Here is a 21301-nt window from a genome sequence, read left to right on the forward strand (position 1 = left end):
GACCCCGAATGGCCAAAGCAGTCTTGAGGGAAAAAAACGGAGCTGGAGGAATCAGATTCCCTGACTTCAGACTATACTACAAAGCTAAAGTAATCAAGACAATATGGTACTGGCACAAAAAAAGAAACATAGATCAATGAAACAAGATAGAAAGCCCAGAGATAAACCCATGCAACTATGGTCACCTAATCTACGACAAAGGAGGCAAAGATATACAATGAAGAAAAGACAGTCTCTTCAATAAGCGGTGCTGGGAAAACTGGGCAGCTACATGTAAAAGAATGAAGTTAGAACACTCCCTAACACCATACACAAAAATAAACTCAAAATGGATTAGAGACCTAAATGTAAGACCGGACACTATAAAACTCTTAGAGGAAAACATAGGAAGAACACTCTTTGACATAAATCACAGCAAGATCTTTTTTGATCCACCTCCTAGAGTAATGGAAATAAAAACAAAAATAAACAAATGGGACCTAATGAAACTTCAAAGCTTTTGCACAGCAAAGGAAACCATAAACAAGACGAAAAGACAACTCTCAGAATGGGAGAAAATATTTGCAAATGAATCAACAGACAAAGGATTAATCTCCAAAATATATAAACAGCTCACACAGCTGAATATTAAAGAAACAAACAACCCAATCCAAAAATGGCCAGAAGACCTAAATAGACATTTCTCCAAAGAAGACATACAGATGGCCAAGAAGCACATAAAAAGCTGCTCGACATCACTAATTATTAGAGAAATGCAAATCAAAACTACAATGAGGTATCACCTCACACCAGTTAGAATGGGCATCATCAGAAAATCTACAAACAACAAATGCTGGAGAGGGTGTGGAGAAAAGGGAACCCTCTTGCACTATTGGTGGGAATGTAAATTGATACAGCCACTATGGAGAACAGTATGGAGGTTCCTTAAAACACTAAAAATAGAATTACCATATAACCCAGCAATCCCACTACTGGGCATATACATAGAGAAAACCATAATTCAAGAAGACACATGCACCCCAATGTTCATTGCAGCACTATTTACAATAGCCAGGTCATGGAAGCAACCTAAATGCCCATTGACAGACAAATGGATAAAGAAGTTGTGGTACCTACATACAATGGAATATTACTCAGCCATAAAAAGGAATGGAATTGAGTCATTTGTTGAGACGTGGATGGATCCAGAGACTGTCATACAGAGTGAAGTAAGTCAGAAAGAGAAAAACAAATATCGTATATTAACGCATTTATGTGGAACCTAGAAAAATGGTACAGATGAACCGGTTTGCAGGGCAGAAGTTCAGACACAAATGTAGAGAACAAACGTATGGACAGCAAGGGGGGAAAACTGTGGTGGGGTGGGAATGGTGGTGTGCCGAATTGGGCAATTGGGACTGACATGTATACGCTGATGTGTTTAAAATTGATGACTAATAAGAACGTGCAGTATAAACAAACAAACAAAAAACAACTAACATTAAACTTTCTTTGGGTTATTTGTATGGAAATATGTTAATATAAATGTTTCAGACATTACATGAAATTTCTAAAAATCTTATATGTTCTGGTATAATGTTATAAGTCATAATTCTAGTTATTACTTTAAAATGTGTATCTCAGAAATAACTAAATATCCTTGTCAATTGCATTATTCTGCACTTTCATCAAATCTTTAACCGTGGTCATTTTTAAGTCTTTTGTCATTTACAGACAGTTCTGGGTGTACTCTGATGCTTATGCAAAAATGTTCCTATAAAAGGGTTTCATCTTCAAGGAATTCATGGAAAAGCCTGACAAGTACAGGTTTCTGGTAACTGACCATATACTGCTGAACTGAATGAATAAGCATTTTCAGAACTCTAATGGAAAACTGGTGAATTCATAAAAGTGCTAACAAAAGATCAAGATGAAAAAAAAATTAATTACATGGGACTGAGTGAACTGATGAGGATGATTATAATTTTTGTGACTTTCTGTTTGAATAAAAAAAAATCCCACGAGGACCCAGAGGCAAGAAATATACAAATCAATTTTCACTGCAAAGTAAAGGAGCTGATACAGTGGAGGATTACTGGACTGAATGTCAATATTATGACATAGTGTGAGTGTGTTTCGTGTTTGGTAATTGCAATCATTGTTGCTTTTGTTGTGGTCATCCATTTACAATGCTTGGTGTCAGTTTATTTATCTCCTGTAAAAATAAAATACAGTGTGCATGTGTGTGTGTGTGTGTGTGTGTGTGTGTGTGTGTGTGTGTATATGTGAAAAAAAAAAGAAAAGAAAAACGTTTTGGAGGTGGATGGTGGTGATGGTTGCAGAAACAATGTGAATGTACTTAATGCCAATGAACTGTACACTTAAATATAGTGAAGATGGTAAGTTTAAAAAAAAAAAGACCCTACAGATGTTAAAAAGATGATAAGGGAATACTATAGACAATTCTGTGCACATAAATTCAATAACTTAGATGAAATAGGTCAATTCCTTTAAAAACACAAACTATCAAAATTCACTCAAGAAAAATAGATGACCTGAACAGTCCTGTATTTATTAAAGTAATTAAGTTTGATTTTAAAAAGCTTTCCACCAAAGGAAACTCCAGGCAAGACCATTTCACTGGTGAATTTTACTAAACATTAAAGGAAAAAAATAATACCAATTCGAAACAAAGTAGAAGAGGAGGGACTACTTCCCAAGAAATTTTTAAGGCCAACATTACGCTAATAAACCAGACAAGGACATTGCAAGAAAAAACACTATAGACCAATAACCCTCATGACTAAGGATGTAAAAAAATCTCAACAAAATATTAGTAAACTGAATCTAGCAACAGAGAAAAAGAATAATACATATGACCAAGTGGAGTTCATTCCAGGAATGCAAGGCTGGTTCAACATTTGAAATCAATGTAATTCACCATATTAACAAAACAGAGAGTCCAGAAAGAGACCTACACAAATATGGGCAATTGACTTTTTATGAAGGTGCAAAGGCACTTAATAGAGAAAAGGATATCTTTTCCCCAAATGCTGCTGGAACAATTGGATATCCATATGCAAAATAAATAAATAAATAAACTTCAACCCATACTTTGTACCTTATACAAAAATTAACTCAGAATGGATCACAGACATAAATGTAAAACATAAAAATATAAAACTTTTAGAAGAAAACTTCTGTGACACTGGGTTAGGCCAGAGTTTCTCAACTGGTACTACTGACATTTTGGACCATATAATTCTTTCTTGTGTGTGTGTGTGCTGGGGGGGATCATTTTGTTCATTGCAGGACGTTTAGCAGCATCTCTGACCTCTACCCACTAGATAGCAGTAGCATCCCCTCCCCAGTCATAACAGTTAAAAATGTCTCCAAACATTTTCAAATGTCCCTTGGGGGTCAAAATCATCTCTGTTGAGAACCACTGGGTTAGGCAAAGAATTTTTAGACATGACACCAAAAGTACAATACAGAAAAGAAAAAAAAAGATAAACTGGACAGCATCAAAATAAACTTTTCTCCACAAAAGCACTACTAAGAGAATGAAAAATGCAGCCACAGACTGGGAAAAAATATTTCAAAGTCCCATTTCTGATAAAGTACTTATATCCAGAGTAAGGAACTCTCAAAACTCAACAATAAGAATACAAATAACCCAACTTAAATATATGAAAAGATTTGAACAGTTACTTCACCAAAGAACATATATGAATGGTAAATAAGCCCATGAAAAGATGTTCAACATAATTAGTAATTAGACAAATTCAAATTAAAATGATATCGAAATATTACTACACATATATTAGAATGGCTAAAATTTAAGGGAAAAAAAAAGCTGACAATATCAAGTACTGACAAATATTTGGAGCAACTGGAACCCTCACACATTACTGATGGGAATGTATAATGGTACAACCACTTGGGAAGACAGTTTTGAAGTTTCTTATGAAGTTAAGCACACCATTTACATACAACCGAGCAATCCAACTCTTAAGAATTTACCTAAGTGAAATGAAAACCTGTGCTCACATAAAAACCTGTTCTTGAGTATTTGTAGCAGTTATATTGATAATCACTAAAAACTGAAGACAATTTAAATGTCTTTCAATGAGTAAATGGATGAATAAATTTTTGCCCACCTATGTCACATAATATATACAGAAGAGAGTTAACATAGGAGGCCTGAGGCTGCTGTCTTTAGAAGGACCTGCCTACAAGGTTGGCCCCTGGCTGGTGTCTGGGAACTTGGCACTTGAACCATTTCCTACACTAGGCCTACACTGTTTATATAAATATTGTGATTTATGCTGAACACTTGTTTTCCTTCTGGCAGTCTGCAACTTTGATATTTGTTCGGCAGAGAGTATCTACATGACTGCTACCCAATAAAAACCTTGGGCTCTGAGTTGCTAATGCGCACTCCTGGACAGAAACATCGCACATGTTACTGCAAGTTTCCACTGCTAGAGAATGAAGCACGCTTGGTGTGTCCCGTTACAGGAGGGAGAGCGCATGGGGGAGTCTGTATATGGATTTATCCAGATTCTACCTGTGTCTTTTACCCTTGTTCATCCTATCATGTATCCTTTCACTGTAATAAACCTTATCCATGAGACAACTATATGCTGAATCCCATGCGTACTAGTATCAACAGGTCTCTAAATGTGGGGGTGGTGTTGGGGCTCCCCGAAACAGAATACTATTCAGCAATAAAAAGAAACCATTGAGGGGCTTCCCTGGTGGCGCAGTGGTTGAGAATCCACCTGCCAGTACAGGGGACATGGGTTCAATCCCTGGTACGGGAAGATCCCACATGCCGCGGAGCACCTAAGCCCATGAGCCACAACTACTGAGCCTGCACTCTAGAGCCCACGAGCCACAGCTACTGAGCCCACATGCCACAGCTACTGAAGCCCGTGTACCTAGAGCCCATGCTCCGCAACAAGAGAAGCCACCACAATGAGAAGTCCTCGCACTGCAATGAAGAGTAGCCCTCGCTCACCACAACTAGGGAAAGCCCACATGCAGCAACAAAGACCCAACGCAGCCAAAATAAATTAATTAATTAATTAACTAAAAAAAAAAGAAACTATTGATACATGCAACAACATGGATGAATCTCACGTTTTATGCCATGTGAAAGAGGCTAGACTCAAAAGGCTATATATGATATAATCTCATTTACGTGACATTCTGCAAAATGCAAAACCATAGCTACAGAGAACAGATCAGTGGTTGTTACGAATTACAGGTGAGGGAAGAGTTTGACTACAAAGGGGTAGCATAAGGGAATTTCTTTCTTTCTTTTTTTTTTTTTTTTTCGGTCGGTGGGGAAACTGTTCTGTATCTTGGCTACAGTGGAGGTTACACCACTCTATGCATTTGTCAAAACTCATAGACTTTCACACAAAAAAGAGTAATGTTTACTGTAATTAATTTAAAAATAAATTCAACTGAAAAAAAATCAACTGCCTTTCTATAGCTAGCAACAACTAGAAAAATTAAAACATAATTTATAAGAGCACCAAAACTATAAAATATCATAGAATAAATCTAATGAAAGACATATAAGACCTCTATGCTGAAAATCACAAAATATTACGGAGAGATTAGATAAGACTTAAACAAACAGATATACCATATTCATGGATTGAAATACTCCAATATTACAAAGACATTAACAACCAAATTGAAATCCCAGGACAATGTTTTAAATCTACAGGATGATTCTAAAATTATATGGAAATGTAAAGGGCTAAGAATAGCAAAACAGCTTAGCACACAAAGACTGAGTACTTACTCTGCTGTATGTCAACACTCATTATAAAGCTATAATAACTGGGTCTTTCCTGGTGGTCCAGTGGTAAGACTCCACATTCCCAATGCAGGGGGCCCGGGGAACTAGATCTCGCATGCATGTCGCAACTAACAGTCCACATGCCACAACTAAGAGTCCACATGCTGCAACTAAGAAAGTCTGCATGCCACAATTAAAGATCCCGCATGCTGCAACTAAGACCCTGTGCAGCCTAAATAAATAAATAAATATTTTAAAAAGTTTTTTTTAACAAAAGCTATAACAGGGCTTCCCTGGTGGCGCAGTGGTTGAGAGTCCGCCTGCCGATGCAGGGGACGCGGGTTCGTGCCCAGGTCCGGGAAGATCCCACATGCCGCGGAGCGGCTGGGCCCGTGAGCCATGGCCGCTGAGCCTGCGCGTCCGTGGCCTGTGCTCCGCAACGGGAGAGGCCACAACAGTGAAAGGCCCGCGTACCACAAAAAAAAAAAAAAAAAAAAAAAAAAAAAGCTATAACAACTAGACTGTTAGGTGTTGGTAAAAGTTTTAACAAATAGGGAACAAAATAGGGACTCCAGAAAAACGACCCTTGATTTAAACATATAGAGCCCCTTGATTTATGGCAGAGTTTGCACCAAAGAGCTGAGGAAAAATTACAATCCTCTCAATAGGTGATGCTGGATCAGTTCAGTATATACGTGGGGGAAAATAAAACTTGGCCCCTACGTCATGTCATACACAGAAATCATTTGCAGGTGGAGGATGGATATAAATGCAAAAGTAAAAGAAAAAACTAACAGAAGGCAACTTTGGAGAATACCATCATGTTGTCTGAGTAGAGAAAGTTCTTAAATAGGTTACGAATAACTAATAACAAACAAAAAGACTGAAAACTGGACATTAAACTTAGCAACTGCTGTGCATCAATAGATACCACTGCCAGAGTAGAAGTGGGAGAATCATTTGCAACATGTATAACTGACAAAACTTTTGTATCGACAATAAAGAACTCCAAAATATAAATCAAGAAAAGACAAACAACCAGTAGAAAAATGGACAGGAGGACTCAACAGGCACTTCGCAAAAGAGAATATCCAAAAACGCCAATGAACAATTGAAAAGGTGCTCAGCCTCTGTAGTCACCAGGGCAAAAGGCAAATTAAAAAACATTTCATCATTATGGAATGGCTGTAATTAAAACGATGGACAATATCAAGCATTGTGAGGATGTGGAGCAACTGGAATGCTCATACACTGCTGGTGGGAGTGGAACTTGAAACCACCATTTGGAAAACGGAGTCTCACCAGAACTACAGGATCTAGCATAACATACACATACTCTATGACAGCAATTTCACATCTAGGCATATCCCAACCAGAAATAAGGACATATACAAAAACCAGCACAGTTTGTCACTACCAAAACTGTAACCAACCCAAATATCCATCAACATTAGAATGCAAAAAATTTTTAGTTTAGTCTTACAATAGTTTATTACATAGCAGTGAAAATGAGCAGTGGTTCCGCCACACGCAGCAACATGGATAAATCTCACATTGTAACATTGAGCAAAAGAGGCCAGACATCAAAGGATGCATACTGAATAGTTCTATTTAAATAGTTTAAAAATATATAAATCTATGATGTGAGAAATCATCCTGTTGGGAAGGAGGGTGAGATTATTGATAGGGAGGGGACAAAAGAGAACGTCTAAGGAGCAGATAATGTTCCGTTTCTTGGGGCCTATAGGGTATGTTCACTTTGTGATACACGTTGAACTATATAAACTTAGGATTTGTTCATTTTCTATATTTTATAAAATTTTTAAAGTTAAAACACAAGAGATATATATCTTACCATTTTTTTCAGTTTTCTAAAAACCTCATGAATCACATGATGTCACTTCCTGCCTCGCAGGTACAGAACGGCTTCCTCTATAACACTCACAAGGCTACCTGACCCAGCTCCTGCCTACCTTTCTGTCCTCAATGTGCATCCCTCCTCCGCCTTCCTCACAACGCTCCACACTGGTCTTCTCACTTCCCCTCACACATACCAAACTTGTTCCTATCTCAAGGTATTTGTACTTGTTCTGTCCTCTGCCTGGTGCTCCTTCCTGATCCTTCTTTGTGCCTATTTCTAAGCCTTCAGCCCTCCATTAAAGTATCTCTTCAGAACTGCCTCCCCGACCGTCTACGGAGTCCCACCCCACTTGCCAGTCACTCTCCATGCCTGGGGTCGGTCAGCATTTTCTACAAAGGGCCAGACAGTAAAAACTCTAGTCTTTGCAGGTCAGGGGGTCTTGGTCACAATGACTCAAAATTTCCATCTTAGCAGGAAAGCAGCTACAAACAACATGTAAATGAGTGGGCGTGGTTGTGCCCCATTGAAACATTACTTATGGATCCTGAACTTGAATTTCATATCATTTCACATGTCACGAAAAACTCATCTTTTGATTTTCTTCCTCCCAAGCACTTAAACACGTAAAAATGGGCTTCCCTGGTGGCGCAGTGGTTAAGAGTCTGCCTGCCAATGCAGCGGACACAGGTCCGAGCCCTGGTCCGGGAAGATCCTGCATGCCACGGAGCAACTAAGCCCGTGCGACACAACTACTGAGCCTGCGCTCTAGAGCCCGCAAGCCACAACTACTGAGACTGCGCTCTAAAGCCCGTGAGCCACAACTACTGAGCCTGCGCTCTAAAGCCCGTGAACCACAACTACTGAGCCCACGTGCCACAACTAATGAAGCCCGCGCGCCTAGAGCCCGTGCTCCGCAACAAGAGAAGCCACCACAATGAGAAGCCCGCTCACCACAATGAAGAGTAGCCCCCGCTCGCAGCAACCAGAGAAAGCTCGCGTGCAGCAATGAAGACCTAATGCAGCCAAAAGTAAATAAATAGATTAATTAATTAATTAAAAAAAATAAAAATAAAAACGTAAAAACAACTTTTAGCTCACCCATAAAAAAGGCAGGCAGTGGGGCCAGATTTGGCCCCTGCCCGCAGTTTGCCAGCCTCGGCTCTAACCCATTTCCCTGGTCTACTTTCTTCCCAGCCTTATCCCTAACTAAAATAGTTCAGCTCTTCACACGTTTATCTTCTATCTTTCCCCACCCCTAAAATTTCAACTCCAAGAGGGAGGGGCCTCATCTGTTTTGTCCACCATCACATGTTTACTACCCACCTCAGCATCTGACACACAGAAGCTGGAAGAAATGAAGGCCCAAGCCCACCTGGGTGTGACCGTGGCCTTGGCCTGGACCTTGATGGGCTTCTTCCGAGTGGTGCTCACAGGAGCCAACACAGGCTCCTCCTTCGAAGACTCTCCAATTGAGGATTCGGGTCGGGCTGACTGAGATCGTAATGAAAGGATTTCTCCTGAGTATAAACTCAGCTTGGTGGCGTGCTCAGGATAGGGCCTGGACCTTAATCTGGTCCGAATGATTTCTGCCTCTTCCTTTACTGGATATTCTGTGGTGAACAAGCCTGTGAACAGAAGACACTGGTGTCACTCCCCGGCGTGGCCTGGCCACCATGCCCTGCTGTGAGACTGCACGGCTCCCCCTCCAGGCCATTACTCTCGCAGAGTCTGCTGCCTCGTGTTGTCTGGCCCAGTGCTCCCACCCTAGTGCAGCTAGTGGATTAGTAAGTGCTAGCTGAATGGAAGAACAAATCAATCTCAGTTCTGGCCATCTGTCAAGACCCAGCTTTGATCCATCCTCCCCCACGGGCCTGTGTTTCATTCAGCTTTGTGTCCTTTATAGCACTCAATGTAGAGGCTGGGTACACTATGCATCCGTGTTGTTCACTGTGCCTCCAGACTTAAGTCATTTCCATCTATGTTCTTTGTTGTATTTTTCTTTTGCTTTCTCTGCTAGACTGGCCATTTCTTCATTCACTTACCAAACATTTATTAAATGTTGGGCACTGGTCATAAAGATGACCCCGTACAGGAGTTCCCTGCCTCTGGGAACTCCAAGCAGGAGTGGGGGGCAGGGATGGGAAAACAAAGAAATATTTATAACGCTGGGTAGTAAGATTTATAATCGTACTATATAGTCTCCTTACCTGCCGCCAGCAGGACAGAGTTCATGAACTGGGACACCGTCTTCTGAAACCGCCTCTTGATCTCTGCCAGGGCCCAACTCATCTTAGACATCTTTTCATCCATGCTGCTGATTCTGCGGGTCATCTGGGGAAAGGCCGAGGGGAAGGGCATTGTCACCTGCCCCGCCAGGAGCCGTCTGCCCAGCCCAGTGACCACAAGGCTAAGCCCTGGCTTAGAGGATGTGCCGCTCCTGCCTGGGACCCACCTCTCTCCCCTCAGACCAGTGAATCCCCACACACTGACCCAACCCACCTCAAACGTCCCCCCCACCAGAGAGGTTGGTTGCACTGGGCAGAACTGTTCCTTGCCTTGGACCCTCACCACTTTCTCTCTGCAGCCTGAAGACAAAGGTTAGCCCTTTGTGAAGTGATCAGTTGCGTGGGAGCCTGTCTCTCCAGCCAGACTCTAAGCTCCTAGAGGACAAGGATCGGGTTTTGGTCTCCTTTGTGTCCAAGTGCCCATCGCACAGAAGGCACTCAATTAATGCTTGTTGCGCTATGAATAACTGGATGGACGAACGCCTCTCGACGTTTGCTGCCTGTCTCCCTCTATTGCACGACCCACAGAACCCTCTTCACACTGCTGGCCGCTCTCTGCTGAGAGACTGCCCTAGGCCAGGGTTACACAGACTGACTGGTCCCCATGGGCACTAAGGCCCAGGCCTCCGGCCTCAGTTCAGGATTACTCCGAAGGGCCACACTGGCTCCGGAGTTCCTATGGGACAGTGAGGCCGCCCGGCAGTTCAACCTCTGCCTCTGCCGGGGCGGAACTAGGTTCAGATTCTGGAGTTAATGGCAATCAGGGTGTGACTTTTTCTTCAGGAAGGCATCACAGACTTGCTAAGCTACCAGCAACCACTCCCTACATTGAGCTTGCACATCTGCTCATTCCTGTCCTTCTTGCTCTGGGTTCTGGTCACTTTTTACTTTCTTTATCCCTAAACTTCATCAGCCCTGAAGGCAGGGTCCACGCAGTCTATATCTCCCACTTCACACAGAGGAGGTGTGAAATAATTTTTCCTCTGCAGAATTGAAGCCTCAGGTGGAGAGAGCAGGGTGAGTGGTGGACAGACTTTCTGAAGAGCGATAAAGTCAGCCACGTATCCCTCTTTGTCCTGCAGGCAGGGCTTCTGTAAACGATGCCCCAATTAATAGCAAAGCCTCAACCATCCTTCTGTTTGTTGGCCCCAACCTCTGCCTCTGGGCTAATTTTATTTATTTATTTATAATTTATACCCAGTCTTGCTTCCCAAAAGGATCTGAGGCAGCACTGGGCTAATAAAGCATTTAAATTGAGGCATTTCCTCGCTTCCAAAGCGCTGCCTTGATAGAAAATTTAGTGAGGAGCCTGGCCGCAGGGCTACAAAAGCTGAGACTGACATTCTGCCTGTCGCTCTGACGGGTGGTTCCTCCTAGGGTGATGGGTGTCTGGGGAAACCATTTAACAAGTTTTCCACTGACAGGGAGTGTGAGGAAAGAGGCCACCCTACTCCCACCCCTCAGCTCTCCTAGATGGCCACAGGTTTGCTGATGAGTGGGTGATAACCACCTCCAAACATACACATACACACCACACACACACACACACACACACACACACAGATTGCAGTTGAATGGATTTTTAAAGTCCCAGGAGAGAAGTGTGGGATAGCTGGGTGGGCCTTTACACATCACTACACAAATTGGGAAACTGAGGCCCAGCACGGAAAGGGAAAGCCTGAAGCCACCTCCTAGCTGAGGCTCTCTGCCAGCCTTGAGATTTCACATAAAAATATTCCAAGATGCTTAACCTGGAAGCTAGGGTCAACATTTGGAAATCCTGTTACCCACAATAAGTCTTCATTTGTTGTTGGTTATCTAGTCAGAAGGTTGTAATATACAGTACACCACCCTGCTCTCTCAAACAGAAGAGGTTAAGATGAGGATGCTCTGGGGCAAGTCAGTCTCCTTGGTCAACATCAACAACTATCCTCTAGAATGTGGTGGTTTTCAGAAGCTGTTTTAATGTATTTGTCTGTTTATCCCTACGCTAGATGTCTCCAAGATGGTTATGCTTTTTGAGTTACAATGTTCTTTTTAATAGATAACTTCCAGCCTCCTTTCGCACTGTCAGCCTCTGCGAGCTTCCCTTAATGAGGACTCCACCTTTAGATCCCCACTGTTTACCAAAAATATAACGCGAACTCCATGTGTGGCTTTGAACATTCCTGAAGCCACATTAAAAACATTCTCGGGCTTCCCTGGTGGCGCAGTGGTTGAGAGTCCGCCTGCTGATGCAGGGGACACGGGTTCATGCCCCGGTCCGGGAAGATCCCACATGCTGCGGAACGGCTAGGCCCGTGAGCCATGGCTGCTGAGCCTGCACGTCCGGAGCCTGTGCTCCGCAATGGGAGAGGCCACAAGAGTGAGAGGCCCGCATACCGCAAAAAACAAACAAACAAAAACATTCTCAGGGAACTTCCCTGGTGGCGCAGTGGTTAAGAATCCGCCTGTCAATGTAGGGGACACGGGTTTGAGCCCTGGTCCGGGAAGATCCCACATGTCGTGGAGCAACTAAGCCCGCGCACCGCAACTACTGAGCCTGCACTCAAGAGCCCGTGAGCCACAGCTACTGAAGCCCGTGCGCCTAGAGCCAGTGCTCCACAGCAAGGGAAGCCACTGCAATGAGAAGCACGCGCACTGCAACAAAGTGTAGCCCCCGCTCACCACAACTAGAGAAAGCCTGAGCACAGCAACAAAGACCCAACGCAGCCAAAAATAAATAAATAGATAAAAACATTCTCAGAAGATGAAATTAATTCTAATAACATATTTATCTAACCTAATACATCAAAAATATGATTATTGCAACATGTAATCAAAATAAATGATCAATAAGAAATGCTACATTCTCTTTTCATACTAAGTCTTTGAAATGCAGCGTGTGCTTTCACTTCCAGCCCATCTCAGCCTGGAATTGTCACATTTTAAGTGCTCAATAGCCATTTGTGACTCCTGGCTACCATACTGGACAGCACAGCTCTGGACCTCTGATTCTAGCTCTCTAAGGCTGCATTTAGCTGAGAAAACATAAGATGTGAACGACTGAGGGGCTTTCCTAGGCCAAGAGGACACGTTCAGTACATGGAACTTAGAGCGATTTCTCTCAGCTGTTCATGGGGGCCTTCAACTGCTTACGTCTTGGTTCTTAGCCATATTCCAAATTTCAGAGATTACCAGACAAGAGGTTGCCAGAAAAATGAAGCATTACTGCAATTTTATGTGAACAAAAATTTTTCTATTATCTATTGCCTTGGATAAGTAAACGCACATTTTTAAAAATACAAATTGACAGAATGGACTCATTGTCATACAAATTGACGGAATGGACTCATCAGTCAGCAGTCATCTCAGCCCTGATGGACTCAAAATCCTGGCGTTGTTTTGCTCTTTGGCATGAGGAATGTAGGCTGAAGTCACTGGCATCTGAGTTTCCTGGGTGCTCAATGAGATCCCTTTAACGAACCCACCAGCTCCCTCAGCGCCCCTCTCTCCCGCACACCACACCAGTCAAGCTGGATCACAAACCTGTGTTGATGCTTTTGCCCCTTCCATTAGACTGAAAGTATCTCAGAGACTAGAGGGAGTGAGGCTTCTTTCACTTCGACATCCCCAGCAGCCAATCCGGCACACGGCAGGTGCTAATACATGTTTTTGGGTGTTTTTTTGCGGTACATGGGCCTCTCGCTGTTGTGGCCTCTCCCATTGCAGAGCCCAGGCTCCGGACGCGCAGCCTCAGTGGCCATGGCTCACGGGCCCAGCCGCTCCGTGGCATGTGGGATCTTCCCGGACCGGGGCACGAACCCGTGTCCCCCTGCATCGGCAGGCGGACTCTCAACCACTGCACCACCAGGGAAGCCCGCTAATACATGTTTATTGAATTAGCTAATCAACTAATGAAGTTGAAATGTTGCTGAAATGTAAGAGCAGTGGAAAAAACAGGTGCAACTCTTCCCTCCAGGAAAAACACAGGTGTTCTCTGTGTCTTGTTTAGATAACATGGGTCTCCAACAAATGCCAACCTCGCGTGTCCCCATGTAAAGGGGAGACATGGGGCTGGCTGCTCCTATGGGCTCTGTCAGCCCTGCGAGCCTATGAGCCTTTGGCATGTGGTGGCAAACGCCCTCACAGTGCAAACGCCTCCTTCAGAGTGACTATAATTTATCAGCCAAACTGGGACACTTCTAAGAGTGAAAGGGATGCTACTAATAACTCCTGGGCTGATAGGCGTAAACCGGGACTGGCCCCGGGAAGACTGGGAGGTGTGGTCCCCCCGCTCCCACTCCAAGGAAGCTTCTTGAGTGAGCCAATCACCTGTGTGTAATGCCAGAGGCCAGTGCCACCAAGGAGTCCATGGCCACCCCAGTCTCATGGTGAATGTCAACTATTCTCTTCCAGACTTCCAGAAAACAGAGCCAACAAAGAGGAAGGCAGAGCCAAGAGATGGGAAGATCTGATGGAATACTTTGAGGGCCTGGATCCAGCCATGCCTGATGCTGCCTATCTACAGACTGACTTTTCAGTTTACTGAGCCAATACAGTTTCTTTTTTTTTTTTTAGCGGTACGCGGGCCTCTCACTGTTGTGGCCTCTCCCGTTGCAGAGCACAGGCTCTGGACGCGCAGGCTAAGTGGCCATGGCTCACGGGCCCAGGTGCTCCGCGGCATGTGGGATCTTCCCAGACCGGGGCATGAACCTGTGTCCCCTGCAATGGCAGGCGGACTCTCAACCACTGTGCCACCAGGGAAGCTACTGAAGCCCGTGCGCCTAGAGCCAGTGCTCCACAGCAAGGGAAGCCACTGCAATGAGAAGCACGCGCACTGCAACAAAGTGTAGCCCCCGCTCACCACAACTAGAGAAAGCCTGAGCACAGCAACAAAGACCCAACGCAGCCAAAAATAAATAAATAGATAAAAACATTCTCAGAAGATGAAATTAATTCTAATAACATATTTATCTAACCTAATACATCAAAAATATGATTATTGCAACATGTAATCAAAATAAATGATCAATAAGAAATGCTACATTCTCTTTTCATACTAAGTCTTTGAAATGCAGCGTGTGCTTTCACTTCCAGCCCATCTCAGCCTGGAATTGTCACATTTTAAGTGCTCAATAGCCATTTGTGACTCCTGGCTACCATACTGGACAGCACAGCTCTGGACCTCTGATTCTAGCTCTCTAAGGCTGCATTTAGCTGAGAAAACATAAGATGTGAACGACTGAGGGGCTTTCCTAGGCCAAGAGGACACGTTCAGTACATGGAACTTAGAGCGATTTCTCTCAGCTGTTCATGGGGGCCTTCAACTGCTTACGTCTTGGTTCTTAGCCATATTCCAAATTTCAGAGATTACCAGACAAGAGGTTGCCAGAAAAATGAAGCATTACTGCAATTTTATGTGAACAAAAATTTTTCTATTATCTATTGCCTTGGATAAGTAAACGCACATTTTTAAAAATACAAATTGACAGAATGGACTCATTGTCATACAAATTGACGGAATGGACTCATCAGTCAGCAGTCATCTCAGCCCTGATGGACTCAAAATCCTGGCGTTGTTTTGCTCTTTGGCATGAGGAATGTAGGCTGAAGTCACTGGCATCTGAGTTTCCTGGGTGCTCAATGAGATCCCTTTAACGAACCCACCAGCTCCCTCAGCGCCCCTCTCTCCCGCACACCACACCAGTCAAGCTGGATCACAAACCTGTGTTGATGCTTTTGCCCCTTCCATTAGACTGAAAGTATCTCAGAGACTAGAGGGAGTGAGGCTTCTTTCACTTCGACATCCCCAGCAGCCAATCCGGCACACGGCAGGTGCTAATACATGTTTTTGGGTGTTTTTTTGCGGTACATGGGCCTCTCGCTGTTGTGGCCTCTCCCATTGCAGAGCCCAGGCTCCGGACGCGCAGCCTCAGTGGCCATGGCTCACGGGCCCAGCCGCTCCGTGGCATGTGGGATCTTCCCGGACCGGGGCACGAACCCGTGTCCCCCTGCATCGGCAGGCGGACTCTCAACCACTGCACCACCAGGGAAGCCCGCTAATACATGTTTATTGAATTAGCTAATCAACTAATGAAGTTGAAATGTTGCTGAAATGTAAGAGCAGTGGAAAAAACAGGTGCAACTCTTCCCTCCAGGAAAAACACAGGTGTTCTCTGTGTCTTGTTTAGATAACATGGGTCTCCAACAAATGCCAACCTCGCGTGTCCCCATGTAAAGGGGAGACATGGGGCTGGCTGCTCCTATGGGCTCTGTCAGCCCTGCGAGCCTATGAGCCTTTGGCATGTGGTGGCAAACGCCCTCACAGTGCAAACGCCTCCTTCAGAGTGACTATAATTTATCAGCCAAACTGGGACACTTCTAAGAGTGAAAGGGATGCTACTAATAACTCCTGGGCTGATAGGCGTAAACCGGGACTGGCCCCGGGAAGACTGGGAGGTGTGGTCCCCCCGCTCCCACTCCAAGGAAGCTTCTTGAGTGAGCCAATCACCTGTGTGTAATGCCAGAGGCCAGTGCCACCAAGGAGTCCATGGCCACCCCAGTCTCATGGTGAATGTCAACTATTCTCTTCCAGACTTCCAGAAAACAGAGCCAACAAAGAGGAAGGCAGAGCCAAGAGATGGGAAGATCTGATGGAATACTTTGAGGGCCTGGATCCAGCCATGCCTGATGCTGCCTATCTACAGACTGACTTTTCAGTTTACTGAGCCAATACAGTTTCTTTTTTTTTTTTTAGCGGTACGCGGGCCTCTCACTGTTGTGGCCTCTCCCGTTGCAGAGCACAGGCTCTGGACGCGCAGGCTAAGTGGCCATGGCTCACGGGCCCAGGTGCTCCGCGGCATGTGGGATCTTCCCAGACCGGGGCATGAACCTGTGTCCCCTGCAATGGCAGGCGGACTCTCAACCACTGTGCCACCAGGGAAGCCCCTGAAAAACTCTTGATAGACGTTTCACAGAGAAGGTGGTACTAAAGTCAGACAGTGAATGATGAGTAGAAGTCCATTAGACAGGTAAAGAGGTGGGGCCTTGTATGGGTAGGGGAGGCAGGAAGAACAAAGGCATTCCAAAGTGACAATCCATGTTGAAACGCTCTGGGGTCAGGCCTGGGTGACTGGTCTGTGTGCCTTACCCATGGGGACAGCTGTTGGCCGATACGGGGAGTGTTACGGTCTCATTCAGGGAGGTAAAGGTGACCATGATAGAATCCTGCCCTAGCAAGGTCAGCTTCATTTGCTCATTCACCTGTGGATGAAGAAACCAGGACTCAGTGGATCCCTGCTTCTGTTGTCCCACCTACCTGTTCCTGACCGGGTAGGTGGGACAACAGAAAACCACAAAACACAAATCCCCTCTTGGCTTGGGCCTAAGAGAGCTGTAAGATCTTTCTGGTTATTATGCTAGAATCTTGTTTTCAGGGAGAACACATAAGAATTCCAATTTTTCTTTGAGGGATAAGCAGAAAAATTAATGATGGTTCCTTACCCCTGCCCTTTCCCTTTCCAACCCAAACCTGTAACCAACTGTGAAGGAGACACAGGGATCCAACAAGCGAGTCAGCTTTGGTTCTGGTAGAGTTGGATAGGAGTCAGAAGCCAACACTGTCCCTGAATCTGATGCTGGGTCCACCCAGGCACCAGGTCTGACTAGGAAAGCACGCAGAGCTACCTTGGCAGGGGGACCAGAACTCACCCCTCTGCAGGTGGGTGGGCAGATGGCAAAAGGGAACCTAGCCAGGGGTGTGCCACACATGCTCATTCCTCTCTCCTGCAGTCACCAAATGGGTCACCACTCCTCCCCTGAGGAGGAGCCACCCTTTTTCATTACTTCCAAAAGGGTGGGATTTCCTAGGTAGCAGTCCCAGAGAAGAACACAGGGAGGGTGAGCTGCCCTTATAGCAACTCACTCCTTACTAAGAGCTCTGTGGTCTGGAGTGAGTCCCAGTTCTGCCTCTGGTTAGCAAGCCACTGGGCCTCCCTGAAGCTCCCAATCTTCAATATCAGAGTCAAAATGCTCGTGTTAGGTTCAAATAAGATAAAGATTATGGAAGTGGCTCTCTAAACCACAAAGGCCCACACCAAACACGAGCAGGTATTGTCAGGATGTGGCAGAGCAACGCGCACGTAAGGCCCTGGATGGTTCAGGTGTGCAGAGAGTTATTTATGCACAGTGGCCCCACCAGGGCCTGGGCGTCTGTAGCTCTACAGCCCCTGACCTACACGTGCCCCAGAACTCCTCGGACCTAAGAAAGTGCTCTCCATCTTCACTCCTTCCATTTCCTTCTAGGATTCCACTTGCTGGTCCAAAGGTCCACACTCAATTTCCTCACCACCCAGCCCCTTCCCCATTCTCCACAGCCTGGATGCTAGTCCCCTTCCACACTCTGAAAACATCTGATCCATGACCATCTTCCTGCCAAGTGTTTGACATCTTCAAACTTGTAGATCACTCTCACTTAAGAGAGACACTACCTGCTCCAGTTCTCCCTCTAGAGACTGTAAAACAGAGCTGTGAGCTGGGGCTGGGAGCTCAAGCACTGTGGTTGGACACTTGAGGCAGGTTGCTTAGCTTCTCTGAGCCGGGGGACAACAACAGAATCTTTCTCTGGGGCACTAAGCAGATTTCACAGATAAAATAAGCAAAGGGCTTAGCTTGGTAGAGCTGTTTTTAATTATCTTGGCCCCTGGGTGGTTTCTGTTCCTCTTCCCAATGACCCAACGACGGTGCTCTATGAACTCAGCCACTGCTCATCTTCCTGGGAGTTCGTGAGCCACATGTATATCACGTGTATATCATGTCCAATGTCTCATTCTAGGTGAGGATCCCTGTCCAGAGAGAGATGTCCACTGAGCCAAATCAGCACATCCAAAACCATATGGGTCTCTGAGCCCCTCAGAAACTGCTTTGTTTCCACCTAGACACACACACTCCATGTGGAGTCATCTATAATTCCCTCCTCCTCTCATTTATCCCCATTTCTGAATGCCACTGATTTATTTTACTGAAATGGCCCCTTTAAAAAATATTACTAATACCCTCCATCATGTCAAGTCTGGCTAGTAACTCCTTAACTAGTCTTTCAACTAGCCCCATCTGCCGATCTTTCCCTCTCCAGTCAACCTTCCACATAAATGCTGGATGGAGCATACCAGCCCTCAGCTTAAAAACTAACCAGCTGGTTATACTCCCACTATAGCTGAGTCCGCTCCTAACCGGCTGATCCTCCCACAGAACTTGGAAAAAGTACAAAAAACAACTACCCAAAGGCTCAGAAGAGTAAGCAAAAGCAGGCAGATTTCGAAGAGTCAAAACTTAAAAGGATCAACATGGGATGAGTTCTTTCTGGCCCAAAGAACCAAAGGACAAAACCTGGGGTCAACTACAGTCACAGAAAAGTAAGGAGAGAATTACAGAAGGGACAGAGAAATAGAGTCCCAAATGCTACGATTAAACAGTCCACAGCTTTGGCTGATCCCTGAACCATGTGTGAGCAGTGCAAACTCGAGGCAGTTTACTTCCAGGGAAACAGAAGACTGAACTGAGATTTGAGCTGCTGCCCACTGCGGGTGAGACAAAGTTTGCATTATGAGTCTAAACAAGCCCATTGCCTGTTAAAACAAAAAAAATCAACACTCTTCAGAGAAATACATCAGAACTCAGAGACTCTAAAACATAACATCCACAATGTCAGCAATCCAAAATAACTCAACATGTGAAGAGCCAGTGAAGTGCGAGCTGTTCTCAAGACAACAAATAACCAATGCTGTCTGATATGTCCCAGATGTTGAAATTACCAGACAAGGCTTTATAGCAGCTAACTTAACTATGCTCAATGAGGCAAAGGAAAATATATTTGTAATGAAAGAAAAATTAGGAAATCTCAGCAGAGAAACAGAAAATATAAAAAACAACTAAACAGAAATCATAAAGTTGAAAATAAATATCTGGAATTTTTAAACATCACAGGATTAGCATAACAGCAGAATGGAAATGACAGAATAAAGTCAGTGAATTTGGAGATAGATCCATGTAAATTATCCAATCTGAAAAATAAACAGAAAAATATTGAACAACAACAAAAAGAACAGAGACTCAGGGACCTTTGGGACAACATAAAAGGTCTAAAATACATGTAATTGGAGTCTCAGAAGAAAAGGAAAGAGACTGGAGTGCATTTTTCCCCTAAAATAATGGCAGAAGACTCCCCAAATTTGTTGAAGGATGTGAATTTACAGATTAAAGTAGCTCAGTAAACCCCAAACAGAATTTATATGAAGACAACCACACGCAGACACATCATAGTCAAACTTAGAGAACTAAAAGAGAAAATCTTTTTTTTTTTTTTTTTTTTTTTAAGATTTTGGGGATAGGAGTTTATTAATTAATTTATTTATTTTTGCTGCTTTGGGTCTTCATTTCTGAGCAAGGGCTATCTCTAGTTGTGGCAAGTGGGGGCCACTCTTCATCACGGTGCGCCGGCCTCTCACTATTGCGGCCTCTCTTGTGGAGCACAGGCTCCAGATGCGCAGGCTCAGTAGTTGTGGCTCACGGGCCTAGTTGCTCCGCGGCATGTGGGATCCTCCCAGACCAGGGCTCGAACCCGTGTCCCCTGCATTAGCAGGCAGACTCTCAACCACCGCGCCACCAGGGAAGCCCCTAAAAGAGAAAATCTTGAAAGGAATGAGAGAAAATGAACAATGATTTGAATAACTACAAACTTCTCATCAGAAACTATGGAGGACAGACACAGTGGAACATCTTTAAAAATGTCAACCAGAATTCCATATCCGGCAAAAATATTCTTTCATAAAGACATTTTTCACATGAAAGAAAACAGAATTTGTTGCCAGAAGATCTCCATTTCAAGAAATGCTAAAGGAAGTTTTTCAGGATGAAGAGAAATGATACCGGAGGGAAACTGGATTTTCAGAGAGGAATGAAAATGCTGGGAACAATAAATATCTGGGCAGAAACAAACTTGCCACTGCAGCCTCCAAGACAGCATGCAAACTCCTCAGCATGACATCCAGGGCCTCTCACCTCCACCCCCCTGACACATACAGCTCTTGCCTACTTTTCTTTCATGAGAAGCACTTGTGAACTTTTAACAATGCCACCCTGAGTCCCAACTCCAAGCCTTTACAGATGCTATTCCTCTATCCAGAATGCTCTCCCTCCTTCTTATCTGTATCTATGAGAATAATATGCACACACACTCATGTTACAACTCAAGGCCACTTGTGTTCCAGGCCACTCCTGACTGTACCAGCCCCTGTTGTGCATTTCTGTATGCAGCTCTAGGGAACAGAACAATGAACTAAGACACACTGCTGAAACACTTTAGGGTGTCAAAGCACC

General features: G+C 44.4%; 1 protein-coding gene across 1 annotated transcript in view; it reads right to left on the reverse strand.

Annotated features, from left to right (window-relative positions):
• The window catches only part of CUNH3orf20 (chromosome unknown C3orf20 homolog), a 98938-nt gene that overhangs the window by 50645 nt on the left and 26992 nt on the right, over positions 1-21301 (reverse strand). The window contains exons 8-10 of the mRNA XM_007461583.1: positions 17076-17188; positions 9866-10041; positions 8982-9283 (exon numbers count right to left, since the gene is read on the reverse strand). Coding sequence (XP_007461645.1) covers positions 8982-9283; positions 9866-10041; positions 17076-17188 — 591 coding nt within the window. The remainder of the gene's footprint in view (positions 1-8981; positions 9284-9865; positions 10042-17075; positions 17189-21301) is intronic.

Source organism: Lipotes vexillifer, unplaced genomic scaffold (assembly GCF_000442215.2).
Source record: "Lipotes vexillifer unplaced genomic scaffold, Lipotes_vexillifer_v1.1 scaffold889, whole genome shotgun sequence".
In the NCBI taxonomy this organism is placed as follows: domain Eukaryota; kingdom Metazoa; phylum Chordata; class Mammalia; order Artiodactyla; family Lipotidae; genus Lipotes; species Lipotes vexillifer.